Genomic DNA, 21,487 nt, shown 5'->3' with positions numbered 1-21,487 from the left:
ATTCATTAACATATAACCCCTTCTCACCCATTCCATCCCCTATTTTTAATATTTATATTCATAACCTGTCATAAATTTTGATTGAAGGGTGTACCTAATATCTCTCCCATTCAAGAGATTTGAAGAAGCTTCACAAAGCATGGATAGAGCCAGTACTTCAATAATCACCAAACTAACTTATATCATAACATGGGCAGCCAACAAATCATGTCATTTGCATGCACCAAGTATTAAAGAGATTATTGGTCAGTGGTCCATATTTTGCAAGTGTCTTGGAAATCAAACTCCCGGAGTCTATAGAAAAGATTTCACTGGAGCTGGGTTGCTGCGATATCAGGTTCAGTCAGTACTGTTGTGTACTAGGACATTTTAATACATTTGCCGCTTCCCTCTCTTGACAAACTTTATGGAAATGCTGATTTTATTTTCCAGGACAATGTGGCAGCTGTCCACACTGTCAAAAATACAAATGCTTGTTTAATTGTCCAGCAACCGTTCTTATTTTAAAGGGTATGCAGTAATTAATTCAAAGAGGAGCACCAACTTTGTTTTCAGTGCATACATGAACAAACCTTTCACCTGCTGACATTTCTGTTCTAAAAATGACAGCTTCCAATTCATCTAATATTTTAATTTTTTTGAGTGACTGAATTTCTTATTTCATTAGCGATAATTCATAAAAATTAACACCAGAAATATTTCAGCTTGTGTGCCAAGTCTTCAAAAATATAAATCTTCCATTTTTTAACTGAATTACTAAAATAAAATACATGTCCAATCAGACAGTTGTCTGACAAAATCATCCAGGAAAATTTAGGTGTAACTGAAGTGACTCTTCTGATCCCAAATGGAAGCATGTGTGAAACTTCTTTTGCTGAAACATTGAAACCAAGGAGATTTATTTTGGACTAATGTGGGGAAAATGTGTGGGGGTGAAAGAGTGGATTGAGATTCAATTGGCTAGCAGGGGTCTCAAACTCCAGTCCTCAAGGGCCGCAGACCTACAGTTTTTAGATGTGCCACATGTACAAAACACTGGAATGAAATGGCTTAATTACCTCCTCCTTGTGTAGATCAGTTCTCCGAGCCTTGCTAATGACCTAATTATTCTATTCAGGTGTGGTGCAGCAGAGGCACATCTAAAAGTTGCAGGACTGTGGCCCTCGAGGACTGGAGTTTGATACCCCTGGACTAGAATAAGAAATTGAGGAAAACGTTTGAGTCTCACTCCAGAAGAGTGATAACGACAACTGCAAAACAATAGAATAAAACTAAAACTTTCCCAGCAAAATGAAGAAATCTATTTACCTTTTAGTCTAAATTAAAATAAAGACATAAAATCACAAAAAATTAAAAAAACAAATTTTATTTTCATTAAAAAATAACCCTCCCCAACAGAGTTCCAATACTATCACACACAGAGCCAACATAATATGCTTCCATGTCATTTCATTCATATCTATTGGGAAGTGCTATGAGAAGGACTGTTCTTGATCAGTGGCTTCAATATTGCTTTGACAGACCGTGAGGCTGTGTAGAGAGGAACGGACTCTCCTGTGTCCACGATACATTTCTAGGGTGACTGCAAATTTTTGTGTCTCCCCTTTGCAAGGTGCTTTTGTGGCTTCGGCAAGTGAAGAACTGCATCTGGTTTAAGTGGTGCCCGGGAAATATCCCCAGACTGGTATTTGTCGAGTACAGAATAAGCAGTAAAACACTGGCCTCAAGAGTGAAAAGGCCCCGCGTGTGTTGGGCCAAAATATAACATGTAAATATTATATATTTATATATACAAATCACCTTGGACACAATGAAGGATCAGTAAAACGGCGTACAAAGGCATTCTGATTATGCAAGTTCATAAATACGATTTTAAAATCAAACTCGTCTGACCTCTCTTCTCACAATCCCTTTCGACGTTAAGGGGGCTCTGACCATCAGACAAGATTTGAGGCGTTGTAAGGGCAGCTGAGGTGGAATTTTGAGACTGTCTCCACAGTGCCCTCTTGAGGAAACACTGACAATAGTCACAAAATTCATAATGACAAAAAATAGCAGTCTTTATAACCATTACACAATCGAGGCAAAACAATTAACAGGCAGTGGAGAGCACAAGGCTCCTACCTCTAAGAAAACCAAAGTAAGGTGGCTCAGAATATCCAGTCAATAAAAAATAATAATTACATGCATTTTTCCCCTATAAATCCAGAGAACTACACGATGTAAAAGGCAGGGCATATAATAGAGGCCCACCCTGTCCAATGAGCAATTCCCCGTCTGTGCCGCCCATGCACACAGAGCACCAATAGAAATTTGGCAAACACAGACAAGGGGATTGGGGCAGAGGATGCTGAATGTCTATAACGCCAAAAGTGGAAAGCAATTGGCAAGGAAGGATTGACGGAAGAGGCCAATGCAGTGATAGTTTGGCCTGAATGGGAGATGAGACAAGTGCATTGGCTTAGTTTTTTCTCTACAGGCTGAGATAGAAACCAAGAGCTCAGATACGTGTGCTTTTGTTTTCCAGGCAATGATATGTAAATGCCTGCAGTGGGAAGAGCAGGACAGATGGAAGATAGGTGTGTACAGGTATGACAAGAATGTTGTGATTCGAAGTGTTAGAATGCACTGTGTGCCTTCACTACCACCGATACAAGTAGGAATGATGATGTGCAGAACGATCAGAGCAAGGCCCCTGGCTGAATGCGTGTTCAGCTTTGCAGCACTTGAGTGATCACAGACTTTGTTTGCCTGCTTTCAAATGTCCAGGATAGTTCAACATGCAAGGATAGATGACCTTGCATGTTGCCTTTGTTCTGAAAACAATGCAAGTGTTGGAGTGAAAGTTTAAAGTAGTTTGTCAAGTTTCTAAGTTCATTTTGTAAAATAAAATCAGTAAGTAAACAAAAGTGCCTCATAAATCCTTAAAGAGCATTGAATACAGAAATAAAAGATTATCTTCCTGTTTATGTGCCCCTTTTTCATTGGTTGGCATCACTTTTGGCTGGTTAATAATGCTGGTTTAGGTGCATGGGGTGCAAGTATATTTGATACACTCTATGCAAATGGTCCCTCTAGTGTTACACTACGCTTGCGTCTATAGGCTAAATCTCTAGGGACTAGCCAATCAGGACTGAGAGTGCAGCAGCATCTCTCTCCTGCATCTACAGTCGCTACACCCGCTCCTTCTGTCAGTGCTAATACAAAGGCCAGAGGGATAGCCTCGCATGACTACCAAACTCTTTATGTGCAGGACTGGTGGCACCTACATGCTAACACTAAGTGCTAATGTACCATACCTCAAGACTCTTCAAGGCTGTTTTTTTAAACAATAAGCATAACATCATTTAAGAAAAAAATCTAAACATGAATGCAAGTCAAGAAGTAGTTAAAAATTGTATGTGTGTGTGTATGTGCATGCTCAGTACCGCCCACCTGGAGGATCCCCACTCTCAGGGGCTTGGAACACTGGCATCCATCTTTCGGATGGGTAGAGGCAGCATTGTGGCGGTAGTAAAAAAAAAAAAAAAAAAGTTTAACCAGTTTTTTTTCGCCCTTTCTAGAGCCTATTTTTCCTCCCATCTCTATTGCATACTTACATTGATAGGAGTGTGAAGGTAGCGTACAATACAATTACATAATAATATTCACTTTAAAAAAAAAATCAACATATAAAAGCAACTGTCCTGATAACGTAAAAACAACAAAATGATATTCAAAACCTATCGAGTGCATGAGGCTGCAGGCTCAGCCCGTAATTACAGGAGGACGTTGTGTTTTTTGGATTGAAGAAGACTGGCTGGCAGGTCTGTGAAAGTGTGTGTAATGGGTAGTTGTCAGGAGTAAGGGATGGGGATGAGGCGGGAGTGGGCTTTCCGCCCACTCAGGTAAAAATGAGGTGGAAGGGAACAAAGATGACGATGGCTGGTGAAGCTCAGGCGAAGTACATGGTCCTCAGAGTGTCGTGGTGAATCTGAACAGCTTTAGCCAGCGCCTGGGGGTCCCGGCCATTACTCTGCCCCGATACATGGCTGCCCTCCCCACTGCAAGGAGACAGAAAAGGAGAGAAGATGCAGCAAACAAACTAGCAACATGTGTACCTCAAAGAATAGTAGAAAAAGGTTGATTCTATTACAGAATTAAAAAAGTGTGATATTTTTAATTGCATAATAGAATCTTAGAATTGCATAATAATCTTAGTCTTATAAAACTAAGATTATAAACCTAATAATCTTAGTTTTATTAAGAAGAAAAAGAAATAGACAACAGATGAGCTGAAATTAACTATTAAAAGTAACCTGGACCTCAGCAGAGCCACAGGCTGATGGCCTCCATGCTACACTACACCGATGAGGTCATGCAAAAACCTCCCCAAGTAGTGCGTGCATTTGCTGTATGACTGATTGACATACTTTTCAGTAAGTTGACATTTTCGTATTAAATTTTTTTTTTATTTCAAATTAGTCTTATATAATTTTCCAATATCCAGAGAAACTAAATGCTTTACACTAGTTGTTTGCTATAATGATAAAAATAACAGAAATACACAATATTTGTTATTAAACTATATAAGTTTTTAATTTTGAAACAAATTACTGAAGTTTACTTTTCTTTTTTTTATATATTATTTTTATTAATTTTAGATTCGTTTACTTTTCAATGATATTGTAGTTTACTGAGATGCCCTTGTATCATTAAAATAAAAAGGCAACTAGATAATGACCCAGTTTGATTTCCATCATATGCAAAAAATTATGCCAAATATCCTTTGATGGTGAACTGTACATAGTACATATATGATAAAGGAAATCTCTTTAGATATCCCACTGGTCTTCCCAAACTGAAATATGTAATGCTCACGTTACACACGAACCTGTCATGTTCTTTGTCCACCAGATGATAGCGGGCACGGAAGGCCACAAGCCGGGCATAGTAGGCCGGCGCAGGGATGGAGACGGAACGGGTACAACGAACGTACGTGTGGCACAACTGGTAGGTTAGAATCTGCAACTCATCTGCCGTGAAACGATTGTCGTCCCATAAGACGTAGTAATGAGACGGCCGGCTGGTGCCCTGGTGACACAGAGGAAAGAGGAAATCAACTGAACATCTATGTTGTTTAAAAATGGGAGAGAAAAACATTTGGAAAATTCAAAAAGGGTTCAAAGAAGCTGAAAAAGTCAAAACATGTAGAAAATATTTCTGCTAATCTGACCTGTATGCCTGCGTGGCTGCACAGGTAGAAATCAAACTCAAAGGGATGAGTGATGCTGGTGTCCACTGTAGTCCCTGCAGGTATATTGCCACTCTTCCCAATCTGAGGAGGAAATAATTAATGATTTCTAAACAATAAATAAAACATTAAACGTTTTTGCCTAGAAAATGAAGAGCTCACTCTTTCAGATTTGTCAGCACAGAAGAGGCGTGTGTGGTGGCGTTTCTGGACCACAATGTAGGTGATACCAGGCTGGTAATCCTTCTCCAGCTTTATGCACGCATCTCTGATGGCCAGGAGCTCATAGTGAAGAATCTGAACAGAAAGGTACTTAATTAGGACTAAAGTCGAAGAAAAAAAATGAAATAATAATCATATAAAGTTAATCAAAAGAGAGTGGCTTCATGTCAAGCTATTTTTTAACCTGCGGCAGCTGTCCCTCCGGAACCCCGTCTCTGTAGAAAATGATCCTGGTGGGCTTGAAGCGCGTCGACTTGTAGAACTGGATGAGCAGCTCCCGCACCATGTAAGACAAATCTTCAATGATTTCCTGCCGGGGTCTCTGAACACGCACTGTGGCACAGTATCTGCTGGGATGGGCGTCCATACTGCCTACCACCTGGAAGAGGGAGCAGCTGCATGAGCTGTTATGAGGCACATTGCATCAACTCATCTATTAAGGAGGATATGAAGAGTGAAAGTGATGTTAATCGAATAACATGTGTTCAAATGTTCTCAAAAGGATTAAATGTTTAGCTATTTGAGAATGTAAGCATTTGTCTGCATTTCTAGACGATACAGAAAAATACTTAAAACAAGTTTCTCTTTATTGAAAGCACTCACACAGCTTCAGTACTGCTGTACTGAGTAATTTTTTCTTTTCCTTCCTATTTGCAATTGTATTTCTGAACATAAGCCACATGAAGGCCACACCTGAAATATGCAAGAGGCTCAGCATTAAACGTCATTTTCTATTGTCCAGTGTTTACATCATAATGATCCGTTTCTACAAGTTGTCTCCTTTTGCCAGAACACTCGGACGTACCCACTCACCTCTCCAATGCTGTCTGTGTGACTCAATCATTTGTCATTATTGCTAGGCAACAACCCAGCCAACCACAGCTGAGATGAGGTCAAGTGTGGACGAGGGTTGACGTCATTTCCTATGAACGTGAGTCAATGATGAGCCATTTGTTTCCCAGCTCCGCCCTTACTACTTTTTGCCTCCGTTTGTCAAAGATTATACAAAAAGTCTGATTCATCTTAGACGATTGTCATGACATGGACAATAAAACCAGTGTAAGCTTGTTTAACCATTTAATAGATCAAAAGATTTTTTTTCCCCTTTCTTTTTAAAATCAGCTAAGAGAGACCTTCATAATTGTATAATTAAGTTTTCAATGTAACAGCTAAGAAAAAAATATTTTCTATGTGTTGAAGACCAAAGGTAATGCAGCTGCTTTTACCTTTTAAAGCTGTTCTGCTCCAAACTGCAATATAGAGCACGATAACCATCTAGTGTCACAGTTACCAAGCAACCACAATCGTGTGAGTTTTCATAGAAATCCTCAAGTCATTTGCATTATTTACATGTCATTCCTGTTTTTGTTTGACTATAAAAGGATAACTCTGGCATGACTGAAGCCAACACAGGACAAAAGAGGAACTTTGTAATGTGCTGAAAAACATTTAGAAATAATTAAATGTGACAGTAGCTAACTAAATTTATGAAACTGTGGCTATAAAATGAATATAAAACTAATTCAATGCTACAAATTTTTGAAATCGTTGGCTGCAGTTTGACTTCAGTCTCTTTTGTATCCAGCATTACATCATTTTCCAACTTAAAACAATTCAATATAAGTAATTAGTAATAATAAATTTAGATGTTGGACAGTTACTTGTATTGGGGTCTCCCAAGCTTATAAAAAAATATATACTATTTCTACAATTTAAAGTCTCTTAAATAATATTCTAGTTTTCTTTTGTTTCTTCAACAAAATAAAACAACGCTGCCCTCCTCCACCTGTTGCTACACATTGATGCTAGCTAAAAGAATGTAATTTTTTATTTTTTTTTTCATTTGTACAGACAATTATAGTGTGGAAAGCAAAGGAGCACCATTTATTGTACCTGGCCAGCTAAGTGCAACATGTCTGTTAACCTGCAGTCTCTTAATATTTACTTTGTCTGTAAAACAAAAACCTACTGCCATTTGATGTAATATTTTTGAGCAAGTCTCTTTTAAAATAGAAATGAATCTGCAATGAATATATTATCATAATAACAGTAGGCATAATGGTAAAGTGATTAGACTTTACCATTATGCTATAATGGTATAGTCATTATTATGTTATGTTATATATTTTTTGTTTTAAATTTCAATTTCAATATCATGAGACTGTAAACACAGTTGTTATACTGGCTCAAACCCACCAGTTACCAGAGCTGAACCAGTGAAGTTCACCCAAAGATGGATTTAGCTCAAGATTTCATGGGGAGCTTGGTTTTCCTTCTTTTTCTGGAGAAAATGTAAAAATTCCAACCAATATTCAGGGGCTTACAGCAGTAATAGACGGCTTCTTGCCATCTCCAGCTGGTGGATGCGTGACATCTGCTCCCAGGAAGATAACCGGCTGCTGAAACACGGCAGACCTGATGATGCGCATGGGAGAGCAGATGCAAATTACGACTGCTAATCGAGGAAAGACAGGTTTGCTTTTTAGAGTTATTTCATAGGAGAAAATAGGGAAAAAAAATCCAACTTTCAAAAGATTTGCACACAAAAATCAACATTACATTTCATGAAATATGTAGACAATGATTTTATTTTCTTGATAGAAGAAGGAGACTATGCCCCAAGTAAGCTAATATTCTGTGTAAACTATGGCAGCATTAATACAAGCATGAGTTGTTCGCAGCAGATCTTAAGTTTTATTCATCTAATGCACCAAATGTAAACATATAACAACACACTCAAACAGAAGCTCACCTTTGGTGAGGAACCAGGATGTTGTTTATTCCTCCCAGCTTCACATTGATCTTTAGGCAGAGGTTGGAGAGAGTCTGAGGCGATGTTTTTACAACATTTTTCACCTGGACACACTGCGTGGCCATGCCGAGCAGAGTGTCTCCCACACGCTTCACCTCCGCTGGAGAAGACAAGAGTTTGGACATTAGAAAGTCATTGTTGTGCTTGAAGAATGTGGGAACATCCTTTTGATGTATTCACTTAGTAATCTGATGAGTTTACAGCCTTTGGCGACTGCTGCCCTGCGCCTTTAAATTAAGGGACATAAGTATTTCCTCCATTACTGTCAGCCAGGAAATCATAAAAAGGGGTTAAAGTGGAAAATAAAGCTGAGTTTAGCAGATCATTTACATGCAAATGAATAAAAGTCAGAGACTTATATACTGTATATATATATATAAATAATATGTATATAAATATGTCCATGTTTAGAACAACATCCCATCATTTTTGCTCTTAAAAGCAGTATTTGAAAATTAAAACAGTGAATTTATTTCCTAACATATTCCAGAGCCTCCTTTGTTCTATTTTTGCCTGTCATAATGAGTCAAATGTCCTGAGTGGGTGCTGAACAGGAGGCAGCTGGCTCTTATCTTGGCTACTAAAACTTACTTGCCTTTGTAAAAATGAGAACACAATTTCACAACAACAGAGTGCACAAACATAAAAAAGGAACATAGCAATAGAGAAACAACCTGTCAGAACTGACATACCATAAACAGGGGTTTTTCCAGGTAGGATGACAATGATGAGCTGAAGTCCAGAGTAGGTGTTTTTCAGGTGTCTGAACATGGGTTCCACGCTGTCGGCTCCCTGGGCATACTTACAGAAACACGGCTGGCCTTGAATCGGCATCCCAGCATCCTTTGAAATCTTGCGCAGCTGGTCTGTGAAGTTCCTGAGTTAAATCCAAAGTTTGGTTAAGAAAAAATTCAAAATAAAAACAGTGAAGGTAGCGTATAGCAACAGTGCTTTATAGTGGTATTCACCCACTTTTTATAAATTTTGTGACGCTTAAACCGAAATAATGTTATTTTCCATGAACCAATCCATAAATATATTACAATGAAATAAAAACTGTGTGACATGCATTTGTTTTCAGCTCCCTTGAAAGAGATGTGTTTTGCCAGAAATCCAAAGTTTAGAGTTTCTTTTCAAGAGCTATTGTTTTTCTTAGCTTCCTGTGCCTTCACAGAAACATTTTTATTTATACTGAGCTTAAACTACACACGGTTGTACTTTATTTACTAACAAAATTGATTTTTTTTTTTTTTTATCCAAGGTGATTTTCAGACTTTTGCTTGTCAAAATTTTTTTCCGTGGCTCATTTCACTCCGCACTGGAAGTGTGCACTTACTTGAGCACCTCCTCTCTGCACTGCTTCTGTGGGGCAAAGCAGGCGATCGCCCAGACTTTGATCTCAATGCCATTGTAAAACTGCTTCCCCCTCATGTCCCAAACTCCCTGGTTGGGAGTTGCGATAGCCCGGTTCTGTGGAAGAAGAAAAAAAAAAAAAACCCAGCAGATCAGCAGTGTAAGTCAACCAGGATTTTGTTGCATTTGGAAAACTTCACTAAACATTGCATGGTTACTGATAAATGGGCTGCGCTTACCCGTCCGCCATACTGTAGAATGGGAGCTGGCAGCACCCTGCCTGTCACTTCAGCCATGTCATCTTTCACCTTGATCCCAAACTCCTGGATGTATGGGTCTAGGTTGAAGTTAGCGTTCTTCATCTGTGGAGAGTGAAGGACATGGATCACACTGCCTGCACCACAAATCACTGAGACGCATTATCTCAGGTCACACGCATGGAAACCATGAAGCGTTCTCCAGAACTCACCAGCCTGCTGATCTCCTCCTGCCTGTCGGGCGCAGAGCGAGCTGTGGCTTTAATCATAGTGGAGGTCTGATTATCCGTCAGCTTTTTAATGCACCGCTGACCCGCTACAATGTTACACACCTAAAAAGAGCAAATACATAAGAGTCAGTAAAACAACTTAAATGTTTCCTGATGATTTACAAAAAGTACTAAAATATAATTATTTTATCCTTCAACCAGTCAGATTTCCATAAAGATTTACCTCCAGTGGCAGGTAGGTGTGTTTTTGCTCCTGCCCAACTTGTAAACAAGGTAGGTGGGGGTATTTAAGTTGCAAGTTGTACTTCTGCTTGAAGTACTGGGCCACTGTACATTCTACCGTCTGCCCACTTTCAAGCTGAAGGGGAAACCTAGACGTAAAAAGATCTGAATCAGTATTGCACCATGCATCTGACATCTCATTTTCTCAATTGTTTGCATCTGTTATAGCTGTTTAGATGAAAATTGACAAAAGTCTGTCAATAAATTTGATTTATTTTAAAGAATAATTTTATTATTTTTAATTTTAAAAAAACATGTTAATCCCTTATAAAGAAGGTATATCATTTCCCAAGTAAAAAATTGAGTTTAACTTTAGAGTTTTATAAGACTATCATTCTTTATAATAAATCTAAATATACTTCAAAATCATGACACTCCAAAGTGGCTCTGTGCCAATTTAATTACCAAGATAAATTGATGATGTTGGAGTCATTAAAAGACAACAGATTCATCTGCTTTGTTGTGGTTAACACTGGGAGCACAGAAGATAATGAGGTTACAGGAGTAATGGGTTTAAAGAGCATTTACGTTTGATGGCTGGCAGGACGTCTGGTGACATTGCATACACGATATTTTCTCTTCATTTGCCCACAGTGTGTCACCTCGACCTTCAGGCCTACAAACAAAAAGGTTTGAGAAGCACCGACACAATCAGACAACTGGGAGTAAAAAGAAATCAAATATAACACAGTACCTATACATACCGCATCATTTCAAGCCCTAAGTTTCACATTTCTTAGAAGATGTTTGTCATTTAAATATATCTAAGCCATAAACATAAAAAACTCAAACATAAAAGCATAAGTATTTTTTTCAATTATACGTTAGTACAAAATTTCAAATTTTATTGTATAGAAAGACAAATGTCTAAATAAAACCACCTTATTATGAATTTGACCTTTAGTAAAAGTATATAAAAGACATGAATAGAACATAAGATAAAACAAGAATTTCAGATAGAAGCAAATCGTAAAACCTTAGTCTGACCTAATCATTTTTCAGAATGTCAGATTTTTATCTTCAAGAAAAATGGAAGAGATACAACCTTGAAATAAAATAATGTTTCTCATAATTATTTAAACATAGAAATGACTATAATCAAGTTCTATATTTCTCCAGACTTTAAGACTGTTTAGGAACCTTAAATGAATGAAGGAAAAGAAAACTAAAAGATACAAAAAATTTACACAGAAGTATTTTTGTAGTACTTATTACTAAACACACAATATGGCCTTTAGCTTTTTCTACAATTAAATGGAGCCCTGAAATAATAAAGGTGAGAAAGTTTATTCTTTTATGATTTCTACTAAGTTTTGGAGGTCCTTTCTTTCTCACCTTTAATTTCCTTTGTGAAGCGAACCCTCTGTGAGTCTGTAAGGGTCTTGGGCTGCTCATCAATGTTGCGAATGTCCAAAACCTCACACATGAACTCAATTACAGGCTGGGCTTTGTAGAAGGCCGTGGCAGACACTAGAGGGAGACAAAGAGCAACAAAAATAAAACACTACCTGGACCACTTAAAGGCCTTTATCCACACCGAGCAATTATTTTGAATATATATATCTATTTTTTTTTTTAACAGAGAGAGAGAAGAAATGTAGACTTCACAAATAATGTTATGAACTGTTTAATGTTTTGTCTCTCAGAGTGCATATTACATTTCTGTGACAGAGCAACTAGTCATGGCAGTGTTAGTTAAAGCCACTTAGAACACTGAATGGCAACACACATACACACGCATACATACGTGAATGTTGTTGTCAGTGACTCACCATCAATGTTAAGCATCATCTTCCACATGGCGGGACGCACAGACTGATGGAAGCCAAACCAGACCTCCCTCCCCCCACCAAGTGGGTGGTAGTATCCTTCAGGTGGGGAGAAGAAGGACCGACCCACTGGAGTGTACCTAGTTGGATGAGAAAATGATGAGTGTGCATATTTAGGCCATGAATACAGCATGAGTTCATTTCCAGGAAAGGGGTTACTTCAGAGTGAGATAAGGCTTTCCAAAGAAAAACGGAGTAAACATGAACCGATCTGTTGTATCTAACTTAACTACAGTGTCTTGTAAAAGTATTCATGCTTTTTTAACTTGTTCACATTTTGTAACATTACACCACTGAGCGGTCAGACCACCACAAATTAGCATAAAACCGGATAAATGTTCTCACTAAGTTTTCTGGTATTTAGCATATAGAATGTTGGTCATTCTAACTAACCTAAAACGAGAGATATTTGGTTTGATTTAACTTCAAGAAAAAATGAGTATGTGTATTTTCAGTATATCATGTCTCTTCTAGTTTTGCAAATTTAGAGAAATTTCTGCCCATTCTTCTATGCTAAACAGCTAAATCTCAGTCAGATTAACTCCAAACAGTGACTTGTCAGATCCTCATTTGGATTTTGACTGAATCATTCCAACAATACTCAGTTTACATCTTGAGGTCAATTATGTCATTTATCAGAATTGTTAAATACTTGTTAGACAATTTTAAACAGATGATGACTAACAATCCTGTTTTGTTGATTCAGGTCTAAAGCATGATTACCATAGAACTGCACACACTGAGCACACTGAACACATCTTAACTGTACTCTGGAGCATCAAAATCAAAAGGACAAAAGAAAAATCAGTACAATTTACAGTAAATCAGTAAAATTTACAATTATTTAAACTACACATGTTCCTTCTAAAACATACAAATACAAAAAGAATTTCTAAATGACAATCTGACTGAACAGACGGATACCCCATGCATATTTGGATTTGTTCCTTCCAACTGGAAGACAGAGGGTTTGCTATGGCGTACCTCATAGAGGCCAAGTGGCGCATAGCCACATCCAAGGCTTGAACCGAGTCAAGGGGGACTTGCAGTCGACCACTGACAAGAGTTTCCTGTAGCAGCCTCCATGACACTTTGGCCAACCAGCGGATGGAAACTTTAAAGATTCGATCTTTCCCCTCACCAGGGATAGTTACCTCAAAATCCACCTAGGATGGCAACGACAGTGAACAAGGTAGGTGGGGGAACATGATTCATTTTTGTGAAAATATCAGTTAAAGCTGCAGTATATAACTTTGTGACACTATGGTATGGGACAAAAAAATAAATAAATATCAGACTACTCTGCCTTCTCCAAGTGGCAACTAGAAATAGCCAATCAGAGTTAGGAGGGCCTTAGCGCTGTCAATCCTGCTGCCATCTCCTCCTCTCCAACTATATTGGTGGATAAACAGTTTTTCTGTTTTAACAGTAAGTTGTTTCTCCGCCTTTAGTACACTGAGCAGCTTGTACACAAGCATGTTTGACAGCGCTAAACACCTGAACTTCCATCCAAGTTAAATTAAAGATAAATTTAACGGATTCCTGAGAAGCTGTTGGTAATGGCATGGTAGAACAAAACTTAACTTACCTTTTCACTCCCAATAGGAAGTGCTAAGACGGTGTAAATATTCTTCTTGCCATCATACACTGGCTTCCTGTCACCAAAGAGCTGGGGCTTGAAATGTTGAACCATGTACTCCACCACCTCTCTGTAGGAATTAAGAATCATAGAATGAGCTTAAGAATCGACAGAACACCTAATAATCTTATATTATGATATATAGCTATATCATATATCATATATCATAATATATCATATTAATATCAAAATATCATTCCAGTGTGCCAGCAACCTCATCAAGAGGCTTCATTGTCACAGAGAGAGACAGTTCACAATGTGATCACGGTATTGATCAAACAAGATACAGCTGCTGGGTGCAACATGGTGGTCATTGGGGGACAGCGGCAAGACAAAGAGTGAGAGAGTGCAGGTGGCAGTGGGGGGGCAATGTTCAACGCATTGGTTTTCATTATGAAGTGGGGGGCGAGGAGATATTGATAAAAAGAAAAGGTCAAAGGCCTCAACCTTTGCATGCCTTCTTGGTTCCTTTGTGTTTCCACTTCCAAAGAGACTAAACTAAGTTCTTTGGAAATTTGGAAGTGAATTTCATGGAATATGCAGTTTCTAGGGATTATTCTACCAAAATTTAAGGTTTTTGAAGTGTCAACTATGATTTCTTTTTTAAAACCTAATTAATGGTTTAAATCTCTGCAAAATATTACAGCTGGCAGATTTACATAATTCATTCATACTGAAGCCGTTATTCCATTAAATAAGCACAAGATATTGAAATCCTTTAAAGTGTAAAAGTAAATAACTTTCCATTTTTGCAAACATACATCTGATTTCAAACAGGCAAAACATTATGTCTGGCATTCCTCTAAGGCAGTCTAAATGGATGTTAGTAATTATCCAGAGCCCTGAGGCAATGATCAGAACACAGAGACCGAGTCTCCGTCACAACTCTGGGGTTAGCGCCAAACTGAATAAATAAGGTTATTGTAATTCTGCTAATAGCCAGCACTGACACATGAGACAACTGGGAAACTTGACAGACATTCGGATGGTGTCGACAGCCACTAAGCTTAGTTACAAGAACGATATAATTTCAGAGTGGCCACAAAAGTAAAAGATCCTGAACAGAAAAAGACATCTTTCTATGATGGGTGAAGCGTCTTAGATCAAACATGAAGTAATGCCAGGCTGCCAATTGCCCTGAAAAGCAGATGTCACATTTGTTCTTTTTTTTAAGTTCACTCTCCAGAGTAGATTCTTGTTCCCTTTACTCTCACAACCTTAATATTTATTTTTAATCCATACAGCAAAATGATTAAAGTTTCATATGTGAAAAATGGTGAACATTGCAGGTATTTTTCTTCCATTTTGTTTCTTAATGTGCTTTGGCAGGAAAAAAGTGCTGAGTCATTATAAACTATCATTACAGTAAAGGTCTGAGTGAAGATGTACACAGAAAATAGACAAAACTGATTTAGTTACTAACCAACAATGTTAATCTCACACATATTAAGGGAAGCAAGTTATGATAAATCAAATACTGATAATGGTAAATGTGTCATTTAGTAACCTGTGTTCATCATAAAGACAAAAATATTTGGTAATGAGCAAAATTAACAAGTTTGAAATTCTTTTTTTTTTTTTTTTTTTTTGAGGTGGAAGCAAGGTCGCAACTCAATCTTCTACTTCTGTGTTGTTATTTTATTCTAACTGACTTCTAATTTACACCTGTAAACAAACCATTTGGTATCCAGGTATGCAAATTATTCTTAATTTTGTTTTTGAGCAAAGTACTTTCATGAATTATGGAGACAGTCAATCATATAATTTTGATATCCGTGTTACTTTCTGAACATCTGTAAGACATCTGGGTTTCATTGATTTCGTTTCTGGCCCATGTTTGACTCAGATTTACGACCCCCTAGTTATTGTGAAGTTATTTTGTTTCTGAAAAACTTTGCTGCTGTATTGTGATTTGCTCTGGAAATCTACTTTATTGATTCGGTTTTTTGGTAGTTTTCAGACCTTTGCAACCTCTGCACTCAGATGGAGCCAGCTGATGAAAGCTACCTGGAGAAGTGACAGGATTTTATAGTAATCCGATGAAGTAAATAAGAAACAAACTCTGCTAACCATTCCCTAAACAGTAGGCTAAACTGAGCAAGTAGGAGGTTTTTTTCCAGTGTCTTGGAGAAAAAAAAATCACATCACATTACGACCATAAACCTCAGTGTATTTATTTAACTATTAACTAAAAGATTGTTTTCTCAAGGTCTCATTTTCCATTTACTTTGCAATTTTGGAGCACATTTTGTTGGTCTACAACATAAAATCTTATTTTTGAAAATCCATTTGTTAAGGCTAACAATAATGTAATAATGTTAAGGCCTATAAATAAGGCAGCAAGTTACTTGCATCCAGGCCAGATATTAAAAATCAGAATTTGATTAATAACAAATGAAAAAAACTGTTAAAACAAACACCAACCAAAGTGAAACAATCCCATATGTTTGGATCCATTTTTGAGTCCAGCGTCCAGTTCAACTGGTTGGACCCAGAAGCACAGGAACAGCAGTTTAATATTAAAGAAGCTCTGGCAGAAATACATCATTTTTATCTTTTTATTAAGCCAAACCCAAAGACACCAATTTTGAGTTCAAAGCATAAAATCTTCCATTATAAAACATGGTATCCAGAATATGATTAAATATGACTATTTGATAAAAGTTCTACACAAACCAGAAGTTACATTAGAATTTATTAGAATAGATTTTCCCTCACATTATGCATTATGTTTTGCCTGCTAATATATTTGTATAAATAAAGTCAAGGTAAATAACTGGATGTTGAGGAACCTTTTACTGCCTCAGTTTTTTAAAACAATTAACAGTTTCTATGCTTAATTTGCATAATTCACTGCTTTTTGAAAGACTTGAAACACAGGTAGGTATCTAATATTCAGTTTTTAAAATTACATCACAGCAGTGTTTGCTTCTTGACTTAAGACTTGAGAAGCAAGCTATGAAACTTGTATGAAAAAATACTTTGTAACCAACAGTCATTAGTTCTCCCATTACCTGTTGACTCGCCGTGGGCACTTGTCAGGCTTAATGTCCACCTCATAGTGATAGACGTCCATCTTTGGGATTTCCACTTCAAAGTAGTTGGCCAGCAGCTTAATGGGCTTGCCCACAGTGCCCATGCCCGGCCGCCGGGGGGCATGAAACACCTGCTGCAGGGGTGGGGGAAAGGCCCCCAAGGGCACTGGACAGACACATTACAGGAAGGCATCCACAAGAGCAGGAAACAGATGGAAAGAAGGTTAAAAATGAAAACAGACAGTGGTGAAAGTAGAAATTCACATTAAGAAAATATTGGAGTTAATTAAATAAATGAGGAAAGCAGATCCGTGAGCGAAAAAGGAGAGGAAGTTGCAAAGGAAACGGTTAAAGCAGAGAAGAGGGCAAACAGAGCCACAAAGATAGATGTAAGGCAGGAAGGAAGCATAGGCAGGGGCCAAAGTGAAATGATTAGTGGGCATAAGACCCAGCAGCCGGGACAGGAAGGCAGGGAGAGGGACGATAATAGAGACAAGAAACAATGTGAAAGAAAAAGTTACACCACAGATGAATTAAAGTGAGGGAAGGAGTAAAATAAGAGGTGAACAAGGAAGGTTTGATAACACATAAAGAACAAAACATAGATTCAAGGGGGAGAAGAAGGGTAAGAAAAACAAAGACAGGGGGAAAAGAAACAAATGATATTGATTAGCAAAATATTTTTTTTACAGAAGAATTAAACCAACAATTCTAATACTCAAAGTCCACCTGGAACACAATATAAAGATTTATTATTGAAGCAGTAGCATGACAAAAAAGGTATCAAAATAAAGCTAAGAACACATAAGAACACAACTCAACAACTTAGAGAAGGTATGTTGAACTAGGGAGACATCAGACAGTTGCAGGACACCACCACTTAAGGAGGGGAGTTGAATAGCTCTTGTTTAGAGAATTAAAAAGTTTTTTCTTTCTCTCTGTAAAGTACCGGTATTGCAAAAGTGAAATTTATGGAGCTCAGTTAAAGCCAAATTTACCAGCCTGTACCTAAAGAGTTGATTTCTGAATATTTTGGTGATCAGAAGCATCTTATGAGCTAAAGAGTAAAGAACTGGACCGTTCTTACACTTCATTTGAAAATCAAGGTCACTGAGTGTGGAGGAAGAGTAGCAGAGAATCAAGGCTACCTGGGGTCTAGTGTGGTGTTTCTAGTAAGTGATGACTTTTGTTGATGCCGATTTTATTTTCTAGCATGACCTGACACCAGCTCACACTGCCAAAAGTACGAGCATCTGGTTTCATGAGAGTTATGTTACTGTGTATTACTAGCCATCCAGTTCATCTGACCCACACCCCAACAACACAGAGAAACTGAAGGTCACTATTACAGCAACCTGAGTTTCTTCAACATCTCAGCAGAGCTAAAAGCTTGTACCTGCCATGCCATCCTCCACTTATGTAGCACTTCATGTAAAAGGTGCCCTGACCAAAAACATATGCTGTACAATTTCAGCAGATGATAGATTGTATGTTTTATTAGATTTTTTTGTAGAAGTTCAATTTTGGGTTTTCATTAGTTAAGCTATAATCATCCAAATTAACAAAAATAAACACTGATTTTAATACATTTATACAAAATGAGTTTCAGATTTTGATGAAACAACACAGCTTCTCATTTATTCTTTTGTTCGAATTTATGTTAAGAATATTACCTAAATATAAAATTGTTGTATACATTTACAAATAGAGAACAAAAAAACACAGCCTAAAACCCCAAATAATTTTCAGGGAATAATAAAGTCAAGCTCTATCATTTCCAACACATCACTTTGTTTTACCTCCTAAAGAGAGAAAGTTGGTTTGAGTTAAGGTTTGGTTTGGAGGGGGGCTTGTGGGGGATATAGAGGGGCGTCCCAGACTGGGTCCTTGGTGTGAAGTTAGCTCTGACTCCTGCCTGAGAGGGGCCCACTGCCGTAACCTCTGGGTCCCCAGAGAGCAGCCCTCCTCCATCACAACAAAGACCCCAGCTGCCCTGCTCCTCCATCTCACACACAGAAATACAGGGCAGCACGACGGAGGGAGAGCGCTTGCTACGATGAACACACTCACACACACAGGAGGAACACCCCCCCTTCCCCTCGCCCTTCTCCTACATTCCCAGCCTCACCATGGAGACACCACAGCAACACAGTATTGTCATGGATATCAGGGGACCTGTGTGTGTTCATGTGCAAGGCTGCTGGAAAAGATGTGGGAGGAGGCAGGGTGTCACTGTGATCACGCAGAAGAGACCTTGGCCTTTTTGGTCCTTCTGAGTTAGCCTATTCCAAACTGGAAAAGCCCGACTTAAAATAGCTGCTATAGAAACCCTTGGTTTAAAAATACCACTTAATGTTTCGTTCACAATGCCGTGAGTCAGGAAGAGTAGTAGTCCTAATGTGAAGAAGGGTGCCCTGCCTACAGAGAGTGCATGTGTGTAGCATCACACGTTGAACAAACGCAGTAAACACAGATCCAAGACATGTGGTGAAGCACGCAAACTCGGAGCTGGAGAGGATACATGTGTGTAAATGTGCGAGCGCGTTGTGATTACTGCCCACTAAGCGCACAAAGACGCACACTTCTCCCTCGTGCCAGTGAAGGCAGATGGTGAGAAGTGGAGCCAGTGCTCTCACATATCCCAACACAATAGCAGTCTCTCCCGGGCGGCGAGACTTAAATCGGAGCCTCACAACACGAAGACGCTCGCCGCTTATTGTCTTTACAATGACGTAATGAGCAGCAAGACAGAGACACATTAGGACCGCTAATTTCAAGCTAGATCTTACCATGTATCTGAGGATTTCTGAACTTTCCTCTAGTTCTCATTTGGTGAAGTACCTTCACCAAATGAGCTATTAATGTTTTTGTTCATATTGAATGAATTTATGAACAACTTCACATCATTAAAAAAATATTAAATTAAATACTGTTTTACATATTTGTATGTAGTTAAAATTAAAATAAATCTTATGGAAATGTAGAGAATCTGGCTAGTACATTTCAAAATGTACCTCAATCGGCAAGGGATTTGAACTAATTTTTTCTTGAGTGGCGATAAACAGATAAAACACTAAATAAAAAAAAATATCTGATTTTTCTCTTTATTCACTAAATGCCTCAAAACTCCCACAATCACCACTCCATAAACTCATCAACAGACATTATGTAATATCTATAAATTTGACAGGTTGGGATAAATTAGATTGATGGAGTATTTTCAGCAGCATAATCTTTTCACCTTTTACATCTAATATTAACTTGGGGAACAAAACACGGTCCAAGTAGGAATCAATGGTATAAGACCACCTCCTATTAGTTTGAGCTAACCAGTTCATTCTTGAGCCAGATAAAAACCTGTCTGACCAATCTGGGAAGACTGACAAATTGAATTGTCACACTTCAAACACAAAAGCATAATATGAAATGGGGACCCTTCCCCCATTCTACAAATTAGATCAAACTTAAAACAAGCTAAATTAGCTGTAAGGACCAACTGTGTGTTCTTTATTTCTTTGATCTGGAAGCAGAAATAAACCCAGTTTAAAGTTATTTAAAGACAATTCAGAATAAGCAGTAAGGTCTAAGAAGTCATAAAATATGTTACAAACTCAGACCAAGGAGTCTGCAGATTTAAAATTTTATTGATATGTGCAGAATGAACTATTTTCAATAATAAAACAAGTATTCAAAATGTCAGCTTCTTCCTGTTTCTGTTTAATAGGAAACAAAAACAATCAATGTTTAAATGTCTCCAAATAAAGACAATTCCTACCATACTTGAACACTGATTTCAAATCTGAAATGTAACCATGCAGAGCCAGGAAAACATGCCATGTCAACTCCAGCATATGCATATCACAATTGTGCATTATTTTGAGATCTACGTTCATGAATAATTCACCCTTTGCTGCAGATGGTGGGCCTGAGTTGCTCTATAATGCTGCATACAAGTTGCTGGAGTTTAAACATCGTTTAAGAAAGCCACACGACGTGAGGAAGCAGTAGTGAGAAGGGTAGGCTGCTGTGTTGTGGGTAAGCCTGCAAGAAGCAGCCAGCTGCTGCCGAAGGCGGGCTTCACCTCATTCCTCCTCACCACAGATTTCCCACGACCTCCATGCCCCCGCGCATGGCTCAGTGTTTTGTCAGCACTCGATGACACTTGTATTCAAATCTAAATTAACCGAAAACGTTGTCTTGCCAGGCTGCAATATCTAAATCTCAGCGTCTTCTCTCTTTGCTACGATGCAACGATGGAGGGGTTCTCACACCAATCCTCCTTGTGCATACCCCACTAAAGCTGGGACGGCTACGGCGCCCAGCTTTTCCAACTGAAATGTGTATCTGCAGCTATTACTCCTACAGTCAAAATGTATTTAATGCTAATGTAAAAATTCCACCTACCAGCGCCAGACGGTCCCGGCTCCATCCCATTCACTTAGCCACGAAGGTACAAGCTAGCTAGTCCGGGGCTGCTGTGGCCAAACCGCCGGCCCCTTCAGGCTGGAGGCGTCTCAGTCTTCCAGCCCCCTCCTCTCGGCGTGTAGTCTTCTGCTTGCTCGGTGTCCCCCCGCCCCTTACCCCTTACGAGGACC

General features: G+C 38.4%; 1 protein-coding gene and 1 long non-coding RNA gene across 2 annotated transcripts; one reads left to right on the top strand and one right to left on the bottom strand.

The window, feature by feature from the left end:
- Positions 1-1,350: 1,350 nt before the first annotated feature.
- On the bottom strand, positions 1,351-21,457 carry ago1 (argonaute RISC component 1). The gene is made up of 19 exons (XM_028012131.1): positions 21,297-21,457; positions 16,872-17,058; positions 13,807-13,927; positions 13,203-13,384; positions 12,162-12,298; positions 11,725-11,859; positions 10,918-11,005; positions 10,331-10,478; positions 10,090-10,209; positions 9,860-9,982; positions 9,604-9,737; positions 8,960-9,144; positions 8,208-8,367; positions 7,780-7,870; positions 5,640-5,834; positions 5,396-5,530; positions 5,216-5,317; positions 4,874-5,073; positions 1,351-4,043 (listed from the first exon to the last, which is right to left on the bottom strand). The coding sequence occupies exons 1-19, from the start codon at positions 21,319-21,321 to the stop codon at positions 3,935-3,937; spliced, it is 2,577 nt and encodes an 858-aa protein (XP_027867932.1). The 5' UTR covers positions 21,322-21,457; the 3' UTR covers positions 1,351-3,934.
- Positions 5,854-16,009, top strand: LOC114141552 (uncharacterized). The gene is made up of 2 exons (XR_003594871.1): positions 5,854-6,386; positions 15,818-16,009. It is a non-coding gene; the product is annotated as an uncharacterized LOC114141552 (long non-coding RNA).
- Positions 21,458-21,487: the final 30 nt, after the last annotated feature.

This window comes from Xiphophorus couchianus, chromosome 3 (genome assembly GCF_001444195.1).
Source record: "Xiphophorus couchianus chromosome 3, X_couchianus-1.0, whole genome shotgun sequence".
In the NCBI taxonomy this organism is placed as follows: Eukaryota; Metazoa; Chordata; class Actinopteri; order Cyprinodontiformes; family Poeciliidae; genus Xiphophorus; species Xiphophorus couchianus.
Note: the sequence above shows the minus strand (reverse complement) of the source record. Positions and strands in the feature narration are given on the sequence as shown.